Genomic DNA, 16219 nt, shown 5'->3' with positions numbered 1-16219 from the left:
AAGTATACAGACCGACCACACCTATAGTGTCTCACAGAAAATGCCCTATTCAGTCAACATGTATAACGCACTTTGAAGAATGATGAGTTGTGAACAACAGATTCTAAATTGTATGGTTCTTTAGAGATAATGCCATACCATAAAAATTCCATCATAAATCCAAGTGTAGTTGTAGGTGACACTACACATTAGCATGAGCAGGCAAATTATATTTCTGGAGTCCTTTGGTATATTGCTCTAGCTATTGTATGTGTCCCAAATAAAATAAATAACATTTTATTGGTCACATGGTTAACAGACGTTAATGCGAGTGTAGCGAAATGCTTGTGCTTCTAGTTCTGACCATGCAGTAATATCTAACAAGTAATCTAACAATTTCACAACAACTACCTTACACACAGTGTAAAGGAATGAATAAGAATATGTACATATAAATATATGGATGATGGATGGCCGAACGGCATAGGCAAGATGCAGTAGATGGTATAGAGTACAGTATATACATATGAGATGAGTAATGTAGGGTATCTAAACATTATATAAAGTGGCAATGTTTAAAGTGACTAGTGATACATTTATTACATCCAATTTTTTATTATTAAAGTGGCTAGAGATTTGAATCAGTATGTTGGCAGAAGCCACTCAATGTTAGTGATGGCTGTTTAACAGTCTGATGGCCTTGAGATAGAAGCTGTTTTTCTGTCTCTCGGTCCCAGCTTTGATGCACCTGTACTGACCTCGCCTTCTGGATGATAGTGGGGTGAACAGGCAGTGGCTCGGGTGGTTGTTGTCCTTGATGATCTTTTTGGCCTTCCTGTGACATCGGGTGGTGTAGGTGTCCTGGAGGGCAGGTAGTTTGCCCCCGGTGATGCGTTGTGCAGATTTCACTACCCTCTGGAGAGCCTTGCGGTTGTGGGCGGAGCAGTTGCGGTACCAGGCGGGGATACAGCCCGACAGGATGCTCTCGATTGTGCATCTGTAAAAGTTTGTGAGTGTTTTTGGTGACAAGCCAAATTTCTTCAGCCTCCTGAAGTTGAAGAGGCACTGTTGCGCCTTCTTCACCACGCTGTCTGTGTGGGTGGACCATTTCAGTTTGTCCGTGTTGTGTTCGCCGAGGAACTTAAAACTTTCCACCTTCTCCATTACTGTCCCGTCGATGTGGATAGGGGGGTGCTCCCTCTGCTGTTTTCTGAAGTCCACGATCATCTCCTTTGTTTTCTTGACGTTGAGTGTGAGGTTATTTTCCTGACACCACACCACACATTAAGAACACCTGCTCTTTCCATGACATAGACTGACCAGACCACGCTCAACAGTTTTCAGGGTGTATCAAGAATGGTCCACCACTCAAAGGACATCCAACCAACTTGACACCTGTGGGAAGCATTGGAGTCAACATGGGCCAGCTGCTCTGTGGAATGCTTTTGACATCTTGTAGAGTCCATGCCCCCAACGAATTGAGGCTGTTCTGAGGGCAAAAGTGGGTGCAACTCAATAATAGGAAGGTGTTTCTAATGTTTTGTTCACTCAGTTGATATGAGTCCAGATCTATAATAAGTGAGGTTATATCTGATTTTAAAAGGTGCAGCATGGGATGAAAGCACCAATAGTTCTGACCCTTTGGCCTGGCGTGAATGAGGGAAACCGTTATATTCCTTGTGAATCTCTCAGCAGCCTACAAGGGGAGTCAGACTTTTCTTATCAGGTTCGCTGGGCATAGAGAACACTAACAGAAGCTATTGTAAAGATATGATGTTTAAGCAATTGTTGAGCAAAAGGTGCTTGTGTGTGTGTATGAAAATCTAAGGTGACTTTTGACCTCTCCCAACCCCATCAAGAATGTTTTCAAATGGACTCAATAGGTTACCCACATTCAATTGGTATTGCTTTTTCATGAGATTACTGTCCTTCATTACATTTCTTTATTATGGGTTCACAGCAAAAGTAGAGGCCATGAGTAACTTGGTCAAAAATAATGTCACCGATTTGCCTATCGCTGGTGTAGTTATAAGCAGTCTCACTTAAACCCTCATATCCGCTGCCCCATTTGACCTAGAGACTTGAAACGTTGTATGTCGGCGTCTTTACTCATGCTGAACCAATTTTCCTTGACCCATAAGGTGCAAGAGGATAGATTTTCCTCCATATTGGACATTTTGGAAAACCTTTGAATTTTTTTTTTTCATGAACCATTAGTTCAATTAACACAGGTATGTAGGCCCATGGTAGATCTCCTAACTTAGTTTGAGAAAAGATAAGGGATTGGTTCAGAGATGGCTGTTATTGATATATCAGGAAATTTGATTTTACAAGTCAAGTTAAATCCTTTGTAAATCCAATCCATAATGGTCTATCAACTTGAAACTTTTTACGGTAATCAAAGACATGATGAACGATGTTAAGTTTGGGATTGATATCATACAAAATAAGGAAACTAAAAAAGTGCTCCTTTGAAAATAACATTGATGCATTCAAAGATGTCCACACTATACCAGAAGATGCACATATGCTAATACATCTTCTCATGAGCCATAGGACGAAATGACACCAAATTTGAAATGTAAGCCCATCAGTGGAGGCTCCTCAGATGAGGAAGGGGAGGACCATCCTCAGTGAATTTATTTATAAATGGTAAAAATTTAAAAAGTTAAACCTTTTAGATAAAACTATACTAAATACACTGCTCAAAAAAATAAAGGGAACACTTAAACAACACAATGTAACTCCAAGTCAATCACACTTCTGTGAAATCAAACTGTCCACTTAGGAAGCAACACTGATTGACAATACATTTCACATGCCGTTGTGCAAATGGAATAGACAACAGGTGAGAATTATAGGCAATTAGCTAGACACCCGCAATAAAGGAGTGGTTCTGCAGGTGGTGACCACAGACCACTTCTCAGTTCCTATGCTTCCTGGCTGATGTTTTGGTCACTTTTGAATGCTGGCGGTGCTTTCACTCTAGTGGTAGCATGAGATGGAGTCTACAACCCACACAAGTGGCTCAGGTAGTGCAGCTCATCCAGGATGGCACATCAATGCGAGCTGTGGCAAGAAGGTTTGCTGTGTCTGTCAGCGTAGTGTCCAGAGCATGGAGGCGCTACCAGGAGACAGGCCAGTACATCAAGAGACGTGGAGGAGGCCGTAGGAGGGCAACAACCCAGCAGCAGGACCGCTACCTCCGCCTTCACACTAAATGTCATGTACTGTAGTTTGCTCATACTTCAAGTTATCCATCTGAAACTTTGCGCATACACTGCTGCCATCTTGTGGACACCATCGGAACAACCCGAGTGATGGCTAGATGTGGGACCTTTCTTGCATTTCAAAGATGGTGGTAGAGAAACAAAATGGTTGTTTTTTATTTGCATTTTCTTCTACCAGATCTATTGTGTTACATTCTCTTATATTCAATTCACATTTCCACAAACTTCAAAGTGTTTCCTTTGAAATGGTACCAAGAATATGTATATCCTTGCTTCAGGTCCTGAGCTACAGGCAGTTAGATTTGGGTATGTCATTTTAGGTGAAAATTGAAATTGTAACTTGGTTTGTTAAGTGATTGGTCAAAAGATGGCTGACAGATTTTACGTGTCCATTTTAAACACTGTAAATCCACTCCACATAAGCCTATCAACTTTAAACGTGTCATCGCTATCATGGACGTCCCTAAGATGAACCATACTGAATTTGGTATTGATGTCTTAAAAAACAAGGAAACTATTAACCTGTTATGGCTAGGGGGCAGTATTTTCACGGCTGGATAAAAAACGTACCCGATTTAATCTGGTTACTACTCCTGCCCAGTAACTAGAATATGCATATAATTATTGGCTTTGGATAGAAAACACTCCAAAGTTTCTAAAACTGTTTGAATGGTGTCTGTGAGTATAACAGAACTCAAATGGCAGGTCAAAACCTGAGAGATTCCTTTACAGGAAGTGGCCTGTCTGACCATTTATTGTCTTTCTTTGACATCTCATTCAATTACAAAGGATCTCTGCGGTAACGTGACACTTCCCACGGCTCCAATAGGCTCTCAGAGCCAGGGAAAAACCTGAATGTCGTCATTTCAGCCCCAGGCTGAAACACATTATCGCCTTTCTCAAGTGGCCGATCAAGGGACTGTGGGCTTAGGCGCGTGCACTGGCCGCCCCCGTCTTTGTGTTTTTTCCTCTGTTTGCCTAAAAGGAGATTCCCGGTCAGAATATTATCGCTTTTTTACGAGATACATTTCATAAAAATTGATTTTAAACAGTGGTTGACATGCTTCGAAGTACGGTAATGGAATATTTCGATTTTTTTGGTCACGAAATGCGCCATGCGCGCGACCCTGATTTACCATTTCGGATAGTTTCTGGAACGCACAAACAAAACGCCGCTATTCGGATATAACGATGGATTATTTTGGACCAAACCAACATTTGTTATTGAAGTAGCAGTCCTGGGAGTGCATTCTGACGAAGACAACAAAAGGTAATCAAACTTTTGTAATAGTAAATCTGATTTTGGTGAAGGCTAAACTTGCCGGGTGTCTAAATAGCTAGCCCGTGATGGCTGGGCTATGTACTTAGAATATTGCAAAATGTGCTTTCACCAAAAAGCTATTTTAAAATCGGACATATCGAGTGCATAGAGGAGTTCTGTATCTATAATTCTTAAAATAATTGTTATGCTTTTTGTGAACATTTATCGTGAGTAATTTAGTAAATTGTTAGTAAATTCCCCGGAAGTTTGCGGGGGGTATGCTAGTTCTGAACGTCACATGCTAATGTAAAAAGCTGTTTTTTGATATAAATATGAACTTGATTGAACAAAACATGCATGTATTGTATAACATAATGTCCTAGGTGTGTCATCTGATGAAGATCATCAAAGGTTAGTGCTGCATTTAGCTGTCTTCTGGGTTTTTGTGACATTATATGCTAGCTTGAAAAATGGGTGTCTGATTATTTCTGGCTTGGTACTCTGCTGACATAATCTAATGTTTTGCTTTCGCTGTAAAGCCTTTTTGAAATCGGACAGTGTGGTTAGATAAAGGAGAGTCTTGTCTATAAAATGCTGTGAAATAGTCATATGTTTGAAAAATTTAAGTTTTTGTATTTTTCAGGAATTTGTAATTCGCGCCACGCCTATCATTGGATATTGGAGCAGGTGTTCCGCTAGCGGAACGTCTAGATGTAAGAGGTTTAACCTAACATTGCAGGCGTAAAAGAAAACGCCTGAAATTAGATCCTCTAAATACTGGTCTTGATGAGAAGGACAAAAATCACAAGCTCTCTTACCATTTCCCCTGAAAACCAAAACATTTGCTTGTTGGAGATTCGGCAGAGGCTAGGATACTATTAACAACTTATTCTTCGCATATGTAAGGCTAACGCTCAAAATCATCTGCAATCACCTTCTCCTCATGAACCTAACATCAGATTCGCTCCAGATTTTATATTTAGATTCATTACATCAGCCTTTAATGGTTTTGTGAAGAAATAGTTGCTGTATTAAAATATGGCCACACTCATTCCAGGGTTTTTCTTTATTTTTACTATTTTCTACATTGTAGAATAATAGTGAAGACATCAAAACTATTAAATAACATACTGAATCATGTAGTAACCAAAAAAGTGTTAAACAAATCTAAATATATTTTAGATTTGAGATTCTTCAAAGTAGCCACCCTTTGCCTTGATGACAGCTTTGCACACTCTTGGCATTCTCTCAACCAGCTTCATCAGGTAGTTACCCTGGAATGCATTTCAATTAACAGGTGTGCCTTGTTAAAAGTTTATTTGTGGAAGGCAAAGGGTGGCAACTTTGAAGAATTCAAAGTATAATATATCTTTTGATTTGTTTAACACTTTTTGGTTACTACATGATTTCATATGTGTTATTTCATAGTTTTGATGTCTTCTCTACAATGTAGAAAATAGTAACAATGAAGAAAAACCCTTGAATGAGAAAGTGTGTCCAAATCTTTGACTGGTACTGTACCTATTAGTGCATATGCTAATGGTGAAATTCTTTACAAATCTTCTTCTCATGAACCATAAGTCAGATTATATACCAAATCTGGAGTCAGACTCAATGAATTAGTCTCTAATGAAATGGAGAATGATTAGTTGCTGCATTCAACGTTAGCTACACTACACCAGTGGATGGCACCGTATCACACCAGGACTAAATGAACTGAACCGATGGCCATGAGGCCAAGAAATTTGGTATGTAAACCTCATACATATGTCCTTAAATGCTGAGTGAACCTTAGATAGCTGCACCAGACCAGTTGATGGCACTATAGATGTCATTGGCACTAGTGGCACAATAAAATACTAGATTAATAACTATTGATCAAGTGGACTTTGTCTCAGTGCAAATCAATGTTAGATTTAAATTATGCAGATGAACATGTAGTATATCTTTATAATCAAATCAAATTGTATTTGTCAATGCGCCGAATACAACAGGTGTAGACCTTACAGTGAAATACTTACTTTCAAGCCCTTAACCTGTTGGGGCTAGGGGGCAGTATTTTCACGGCTGGATAAAAAAACGTACCCGATTTAATCTGGTTACTAATCCTACCCAGTAACTAGAATATGCATATACTTATTATATATGGATAGAAAACACCCTAAAGTTTCTAAAACTGTTTGAATGGTGTCTGTGAGTATAACAGAACTCATTTGGCAGGCAAAACCCTGAGACAGATTCTGACTGGAAGTGGATACCTGATGTGTTGAATTACCTTTAAGCCTATGCCATTGAAACACACAGGATCTTATTAATGTTTTGGCACTTCCTATTGCTTCCACTAGATGTCACCAGCCTTTACAAAGTGTTTTGAGTCTTCTACTGTGAGATCTGACCGAACAAGAGCCTTGGAACGGTGATGGCCGATTAGACTCTGGCGCGCGAGGTCATGTTGGGTACCCTCGTTCCAATACGTTTTAAAAGAGAATGCTTTCGTCCACCTTGAATATTATTCATGTTCTGGTTAAAAAAGGCACTAATGATTTATGCTATACAACGTTTGACATGTTTGAAATATATTTTTTCCCCTCGTTCATGACGAGAAGTCCGGCTGGCTTAGATCATGTGCTAACAACACGGAGCTTTTTGGACATAAATGATGAGCTTTTTTGAACAAAACTACATTCGTTATGGACCTGGGATTCCTGGAAGTGACATCTGATGAAGAGAATCAAAGGTAATGGATTATTTACATAGTATTTTCGATTTTAGATCTCTCCAACATGGCCGTTAGTCTGTTTCACAAAGCGTATTTTTCTGGGCGCAGTGCTCAGATTATTGCAAAGTGTGATTTCCCAGTAAGGTTATTTTTAAATCTGGCAAGTCGATTGCGTTCAAGAGATGTAAATCTATAATTCTTTAAATGACAATATAATATTTTACCAATGTTTTCTAATATTAATTATTTAATTTGTTGTGCTGACTTGACTGCCGGTTATTGGAGGGAAACGATTTCCTGAACATCAACGCCATAGTAAAACGCTGTTTTTGGATATAAATATGAACTTGATAGAACTAAAAATGCATGTATTGTCTAACATAATGTCCTAGGAGTGTCATCTGATGGAGATTGTCAAAGGTTAGTGCATCATTTTAGCTGGTTTTATGGTTTTGGTGACGCCTGTCTTTGAATTGACAAAACATTACACACAGCTATTGTCAATGTACTCTCCTAACATAATCTAACTTTATGCTTTCGCCGTAAAACCTTTTTGAAATCGGACAACGTGGTTAGATTAAGGAGATGTTTATCTTTCAAAGGGTGTAAGATAGTTGTATGTTTGAAAAATTTGAATTTTGACATTTATTTGGTTTCAAATTTGCTGCTCTTGAAATGCACCTGCTGTTGATAGGGTGCACCACGGGTGGCACGCTAGCGTCCCACATAGCCCCAAGAGGTTAACCAACAATGCAGTAAAGAAAAATAAGTGTTAAGAAAGTATTTACTAAAATAAACTGAAAAAAATAAATAATTAAGGAGCAACAATAAAATAACAGTAGTGAGGCTATATACAGGGGTACCGGTATAGGGAGGTTACATATTGTTGCCCTATTATGTGGTCTGAACGTAGTGAAAGTGGATATTTTATTTGGGAAAATTTGAAACCGGCAGTCCTGCCACTTCAACAGTCAGTGTGTTACATATGTATTGAAGTATTTTGAAATGCTAATGTAGAGTGTACAAACTGAGATTTAAATCCTTTACAAACAGATTGACAAAATAAAGTCCCAGAATTCAATGATGACCGCAATATACCAATACACTAATGCTGAAATTATTTCACTAATCTTAACTTAAACCACTAGTCAAATTGACCCCAGAATTGGTATATAAACTCAATAATGAATTACTTTAACAATCGTTACCTGCTGCATTCAAAGAACCACCCAACAGCACAATACTAAACTTCCCTTGCATCCTCCTTGTGGTATTGAGAGATAAACATGGTAATAATTTCACTGATTGCACCTAAAGGAAGATAGTTCCTACATGATAGAGTGCTTGCTTTGTTATCAAACTGATCTTGTGTCATCTTGTGAACCCCATTCATTGCTGCTGCTCACAGCTATATTTTATGTTTATTGTCTGAATGATATTTAGAGGCATGATATTTTCAACCCGAACATGACATACATTGCTTAAAATATCAGCAATGCAAAAGTAAAGCTGAAATAACGCTGACAATAAATTAACGTGATCACAATAACATTTCGTTTTTGTGAATTCTGTTTACATCAGACATTGATCAGACATTTTGAAGACAGCAGGTTAAGACACAAGCTTGGATAATAGAGAAGCTAATTATTAACTAATCTAGCTAACATGGCGCTGTAATGACAATACTTATGATACAATTTCACCCTTTAATTACTGACGATTGACTTCCTTCTCCAAAGGATATTAGTGGAAACACCAATGAAGAAGCAAATCCAATGGCATCGGTCACACCCATTTAAAAAGCTCCCTCCTCTCCCTCTGGTCTTTTTCTTTCCTCTCCTTTTCCACCCTGGTCTGTGTTTCTACTTCTTCTTCTGTGTGCAGTTGAGTTCTGGGTCCAGTGTCACCATGTCCAAGAGCCTGCCACCACTGTCCCCTCAAGATGACCCTCAGATGTCCCCAACGGCCCCTGTCACTTCCCCATCCTCACCCCGGGGGCCTGCAGGACTCTGCCCCACAAGTGTGGGGGCAATGCGAAGACACCACTCAGACAAGCACACCTCTCTTTGCTCTCTGTCTTCAGGTAACAACCCGCACAGATGTCAACACAGTCCATACTGAATAGATGTACATAGCTTTGTCCCTGCTTCACTGTTGCTCCAGTCTTGTGCTATGAAAAAGTCAATATTGGCCTTTGCATGTCCTTTTCAATATCATCTGTGACACGTATTTAATACTCAGGATTTTTTCTGAATATTAACCAACCTGGTTGAAATATCCGTGTGAATGAAATTAACCAATTGTACAATGTATTTTATTTAAAATAGAATTTAGCCCAAATCATGAGATGTACAGAAATGCAGATATCAGGCCACCTTTTACCTATGCTACTCTGATAAGACAGGTAAGTAGACATGAATTTAACTTATAGTTTCCCCTGTAATCCCTGCGTAAAAAGGGGTATATCAGCATTCGCCCCATTTGATGGGTTACAACCTTTTTTGTTGTCATCGTTTTAGGCTATAATGGATGCATCAGACATGCAGTTAACACTTAATGAGATATACAGCTGGTTTACACAGACCTTTGCCTACTTCAGACGCAATGCTGCAGTGTGGAAGGTACTGTATTGACTTAATCTTTGTTATAATGTTGATTGTGACTTACAAGTTGAAAATAATAACGTGTACAGCATCCATATTAGGAAGTCATCAGTTTTGTCTGATGTGATGACTTCCTAATAGGGATGCCATAATTGTGATAACGCCTCCCTTGAGTTCTGTACGTGAAGCCTTTTCTGACCCTATTGCCTGTCAAACACACACAGAATGCAGTCCGCCACAACCTGAGCCTGCACAAGTGTTTTGTGCGTGTGGAAAATGTGAAGGGGGCCGTGTGGACAGTGGACGAGGTGGAGTACCAGAGAAGGAGGTCTCAGAAGATCACAAGGTATTGTATATTGGGTTGATACTTTTATAAAATGATATAGAGCATACAGTTATTTACTTATTTCACCTTTATTTACCCAAGCAAGTCAGTTAAGAACACATTCTTATTTACAATGAAGAGTGTTATAACTCCAAATAGGCCTTTTATACAGTATTTTGTACACATACTGTATGCATTTCTTTTAAGGATGTCTATTCTAGAAATCTGGCTTTTCAGATTATTTTTATTGTGTTTTGAAAAGGAAAGAGATCGAACCTGGCAGATTTAATTAGTATTAGCTAAACCTTGCCTCTAACTATATAAGTTGCGTGGAGTTGTATTGATTTGTGAGAATACATTACTATAAGACCTTGTTGTCATTTTGTAGAAGCCCAACGCTAGGGAAGAACCTTCTCTCCAGCCTTGCTTATTGGACTGCTCTTAATACCAGTTTACAAGTGAGTGTACCTTTATTATTCATCTTCAGAACTGTTACACAAGGCATTTCACCGTACTTGTGCATGTGACATTAAAACTTGAAACTTCATAAAGCAAAACTATACAAACTCCTACTCTGGCAAAATAAATAACAGGGAGACAAGGAGTCAAAGCTGAGACCAAGGTCTCGTTTTCAGATGAGCCCTGTATAACACAACAATACAGATCAAGATCCAATATACACCTCAAACTACACATCCATATACACATTAATATAAACAATACATAAAAAGCAAAATAAAATCAATCATAAAAAAACACATTCTTCTTCCTTAAAAAGGTATCCAACCCACTAAAAAAATTCCAATCCAAACTCATCTCTCAGCATGTCCAGCCCATCCATCATCTCAGCCAATCATTGCTAGAGTTAGGATCCATCTTTTTCCGTGGCTAAACGAACTAGGCTTGTAATTTACCAATTTTATTCTTATTTACGGATGGAATACAAGTTTGTTATTAAGGCACATAAAAGTTCACATGTTCCAGAAGGCATTTCTGCCCCAAAACATATTTAGATAAAAATGAAGAAGAAAAAAATGAAAATTCCTCTCCTGTGTGATGTGTGACATACGCCTAGCTACCTGAAAAGGGTCACATTTGACAGTTTTCCAGATTTTAGCTGGATTCGCCTTACAATCAGAAAGGGTAGTTACATAAATCAGATTTAGCCTTTCTGATCAGTTTTACACATTAATCCTCAATTACCTAATAGATTGCCAATCTGGGCCCAAGCCTTTGTTCCTGGCCTTGATTTAGGCAACAATTATTTTATGAATGGTTTCAGATAATTCAGGAATTAACCAGGCATGCAATCTATTTAACTCTGAGTTTTGAAGGGGGAATGATTATCTACAATTGTATTGAACACATTTGCAAGAAGCTTAAAGCTAAATCAGGTTCAGGGATAGATGAGATACAATCAAGGTCACTAAAATAAAGATAATGTAAAAAAAAAAGCTTGTTCACTAAAGTTTTTAAATTTCCTCTTAGTGTTGACATGAGGTTTATGAGTGATACATTCTGTCATCCATTCCCTCCCAATCACATCTACTCAGGCTCCACTGACTGAGAATGCTCTGACTGTATTAAAGAACAGGACCCCTGCAGACCTGATAGGCAGCAGTTATTTGGGTCTGGTACACCGGACCAAGTTACTAAAACATCCGGACCTCCAGGACACAAATGGACAACGCAGCCCACACTCCACTTCACTGGCCCAGCTGTGTGTATGTCACAGTATATCACTGTTATGGTAAAGACATGACAGGTGTCATGTTGTCCCAGAAATCCCAGACATCACAAGTGTTTAGTAATGTCACTCATCAACTCTTCCTCGTTTCTACAGATTGGCAGAAGAGATGCTTTTGAAATGGAGTCCTCTGACTGAAACAGGTTGATACTGATGTCTGAATTGGGAGAGACCTTGCACTCAGCATTAAAAAGATTAGACTTACTTTTGATCATCTTTTGTTATTATTTAATCATAGTACTATCAATGTGTGTGTGTTTGGGGGGGTGTATTCTTAAAACATGTCAGGGAACTCCTGTTTTAAATGACACCATACAGGAAGGTATAATATTTGCACATTGTTATATTAACAGAACACTGCTTCTACTATATTATGTGGCGTATGGTTTACATGGAACTGTTACACTTGAAAGTTATCAAAATACTTTTTAGAATATCTACATAACTTTAGCAATTGCACTCATATTACTAGTGATTTAATCCACCACTTTCATGAGCCCAGATACATAGGCTACATTATTTACCTCGTTTGGTAAATGTAAATTTAGCACTAGGTTCATTAGGCTGTAACATTGAAAAGGCAGGATGACCAGATTTGTCGAACTGTATTATGAACATTATTTTGCGCAAACAGATTGTGAACCCAAATGTGTTACTGTTTCTAGTGGGAGGACAATACATTAATTTGTGTTGGGTTTAGGGGCAGATTTATGTAATCTTCAGGAGATTTTATGTATTTATTTTATTTGTTCTTTCACAATAGCTGATGTAAGTCATTAGAACAATTCTCATCCCCTACTATGGGCTAAAATAGAGTAATTTGTGTGCTTTTCTCAACAAGAACACTACTGTTATTCCACAGACTTATTATTTCACTTCTTACCAATATTGCTGGTGTAATTTCAAATCTGATATGCCAACTCGTGTCCATGCATTTATGAACAGTGTTGAGTACAGGCTAAGTGGTAAAATGAGAATAGTTTTGCACGGCCAATTTTTCAGTTTTTTATTTGTTAAAAAAGTTTGAAATATCCAATACATTTCGTTCCACTTCATAATTGTGTCCCACTTGTTGTTGATTCTTCACAAAAAAATACAGTTTTATATCTTTATGTTTGAAGCCTGAAATGTGGCAAAAGGTCGAAAAGTTCAAGGGGGCCGAATACTTTCGCAAGGCACTGTAACCGCCCGTCCAGCATCACTACTCTGGACGGTTTTAACTTAGAATATGTGGACAACTACAAATACCTAGGTGTCTGGTTAGACTGTAAACTCTCCTTCCAGACTCACATAAAACATCTCCAATCCAAAGTTAAATCTAGAATTGGCTTCATATTTCGCAACAAAGCATCCTTCACTCATGCTGCCAAACATACCCTCATAAAACTGACCATCTTACCGATCCTCGACTTTGGCGATGTCATTTACAAAATAGCCTCCAACACCCTACTCAACAAATTGGATGCAGTCTATCACAGTGCCATCCGTTTTGTCACCAAAGCACCATATACTACCCACCACTGCGACCTGTATGCTCTCGTTGGCTGGCCCTCGCTTCATACTCGTCGCCAAACCCACTGGCTCCATGTCATCTACAAGACCCTGCTAGGTAAAGTCCCACCTTATCTCTGCTCGCTGGTCACCATAGCTGCACCCACGTGTTCCAGCAGGTATATCTCACTTGTCACCCCCAAAGCCAACTCCTCCTTTGGCCGCCTTTCCTTCCAGTTCTCTGCTACCAATGACTGGAACGAACTACAAATATCTCAAACTGGAAACACTTATCTCCCTCACTAGCTTTAAGCACCAGCTGTCAGAGCAGCTCACAGATCACTGCACCTGTACATAGCCCATTTATAAATAGCCCAAACAACTACCTCTTCCCCTACTGTATTTATTTATTTTGCTCCTTTGCACCCCAGTATTTCTACTTTGCACACTCATCTACTGTCAAAATTACCATTCCAGTGTTTTAATTGCTATATTGTATTTACTTCACCACCATGGCCTATTTATTGCCTTTACCTCCCTTATCTCACCTCATTTGCTCACATTGTATATAGACTTATTTTTCTACTGTATTATTGACTGTATGTTTGTTTTACTCCATGTGTAACTCTGTGTTGTTATATGTGTCGTACTGCTTTGCTTTATCTTGGCCAGGTCGCAGTTGTAAATGAGAACTTGTTCTCAACTTGCCTACCTGGTTAAAAAAAGGTGAAATAAAAATAAAAAAGTGAAAATCTGTAGAATTGGAGGAAATTAGCTTTAAAACAATTTTCCAACCCGACTCTCCCCCCCTGGCTAGGGATGGAGCCTATGACATTCACAGTAGGAAATATCACTCCAAGCCATCTTCGAAAGCTGACAGCCCTGCACCCACATCAAACCACACCCCCAAGGCATCTCTTGTTTGCCTTCAATCATGGCCGCTAGCATTTCTTAATGAGCATTGATGAAAAACAAGGCCAAATCAGGAAGTAAGTGTCAGTGGGACGCAACCCGTCTGCCTATGGAGACTAGATGTGATGTGATCTTTTTCCCTGACCGAACTATAACTTTCCCAGTTGGGACAATAAATATATTGATTGACAAACGTTGGTTGGTTGAGAAGAACTAAGTCGTCTTGATAATTTATAGTATTTTTTTTATTGCAGGCCCCTCGTCAAGGAAGAGACATCACCAGTGGTTAAGAATTTGGAGGATAAAGAATGTCTGATGTAATTGCTGACAACAGCTAATACCAGTCCAGAGATGCAGCAGGACATGGAGCAAAAGGAGGGACATCAATCAGACCTGGAATAACAATGGGAACCTCAATGATTGAATATGGCTGAGTATGACTACAACTCAACATCCTGACTCTGACACCAACGCCTTCTAACTCCGAAGCTGTCCTAATATGGACACCGTAATCGACTCCACCCTACAGTCAGAAACCTTACTGACTGGCCTTTGTTGCCAAACTTTATTCTATTGTTAATAAGACTTACATTCCATGGCAGTGAGAACTCTCAACTTCCAGTGTGTCCAGTTTGCATTTGTTTCTCTAACTGGACAAAATATCCTTTATAATCACTTAATGTAATAATGGCTCACAGATTATGGTCATTTGTTTACAATATTACAAGACGTGCAAACTATTGTATTGTAGTGATTTTTTATTCATGATTGTCTTCTCTGTCAAAGTGGTCTTTGCAGAACTGTAAACATATTATTGTAACATAAACATGCACCCAAGGAGTACATCAAAGCAATATATTGAATATGATTGCTTCTCTTAATCTTTAGCCCACAACACAAAAAAACATACAAACCAAACATAATAGAATGTGAATGAGCAGCATCGGTTTGACCGGGGCCGTGTTCTTTGGGCACGCAACAGAAAAAGTTTTAAAGCATATTGCAATGGAAAGTGTAAATGAGGCTTTCTTATTGACATGTCCAGGTATTCTCTCACTGTTTCAGTCCATTTTCTTCCATTTGGTGCCTAATGAGCACAACCCAGATGCAAATATGTGATTCGCAGAGATACGTAAGCTTGTGTTTAATGTTTAATCGTTGTTTTGTCTTTTACTTGCTTCTAAAAGTAAGAGATGTAAATGTGACAAGTATGTCTACTTCTGTTTGGCTCATGCAATATAGTAGTTACACAAATGCAAAAACACCGTTTTTTACTACACTACAACAATAAATTGTGAATTACAGTGTGTTTGAACAGTGGAGATCCGTAATGGCCTATGTTTTTATTTCATTTTAATCTTTTCGATAATTTAAATTATATTCTGATTTCTTCACTTCAGTTTGTGTTGGAAAAACACTGAAGAGAAAAAAAATATCCACTCAGGATTTTTCTTTGGTGCCCTTTGGGGAGAAAAATCGAGCTAGCTTTGTCAGCCATTGGCTAGGTCCTCAGAAGGTAGACCAGGGATGAGCAACTTTGATGGTGGTGGGGGCCACAAAAAAATGTAACTCATCATGAGGGGCCACAGTTGCTCACGGTTCTGTGTACCCATATCACGATTTAGAGTTAATTTTGTGCAATCTAAACATTTTGTCAGGGGGTGTAAAGAAAATGTTGCAGTTTTAAAGCAATTTTGCTACAATTCTGACCTTTTCAGGAAACTAGGCGTATGTCGCAGGTCACTTCTTCAAAGGAGAGCCATTTATTCGTAAACTTTTTGGGGCAAAAATGCCTTCTCGAACATGTGAACTTTCATGTGCCTTAATAACAAACGTGTATGCCATCTGTAAATACGAATAAAATTGTTAAATTACAAGCCTAGTTGGTTTAGCCACCCACAGAAAGGCAGCAACCTTCCCGCTAGCCATGATTGGCTAAAATAATGAGTGGG

At 38.8% G+C, this 16219-nt stretch overlaps 1 protein-coding gene across 1 annotated transcript in view; it reads left to right on the top strand.

The window, feature by feature from the left end:
- The window catches only part of LOC106560730 (forkhead box protein P2), a 59652-nt gene that overhangs the window by 13629 nt on the left and 29804 nt on the right, over positions 1-16219 (top strand). The window contains exons 8-12 of the mRNA XM_045688718.1: positions 9074-9272; positions 9517-9593; positions 9709-9810; positions 10017-10138; positions 10506-10575. Of these exons, the coding sequence (XP_045544674.1) occupies positions 9074-9272; positions 9517-9593; positions 9709-9810; positions 10017-10138; positions 10506-10575 (570 nt within the window). The remainder of the gene's footprint in view (positions 1-9073; positions 9273-9516; positions 9594-9708; positions 9811-10016; positions 10139-10505; positions 10576-16219) is intronic.

This window comes from Salmo salar, chromosome ssa10 (genome assembly GCF_905237065.1).
Source record: "Salmo salar chromosome ssa10, Ssal_v3.1, whole genome shotgun sequence".
Taxonomy (NCBI): Eukaryota; Metazoa; Chordata; class Actinopteri; order Salmoniformes; family Salmonidae; genus Salmo; species Salmo salar.
This window is presented reverse-complemented; position numbering and strand designations above follow the sequence as displayed.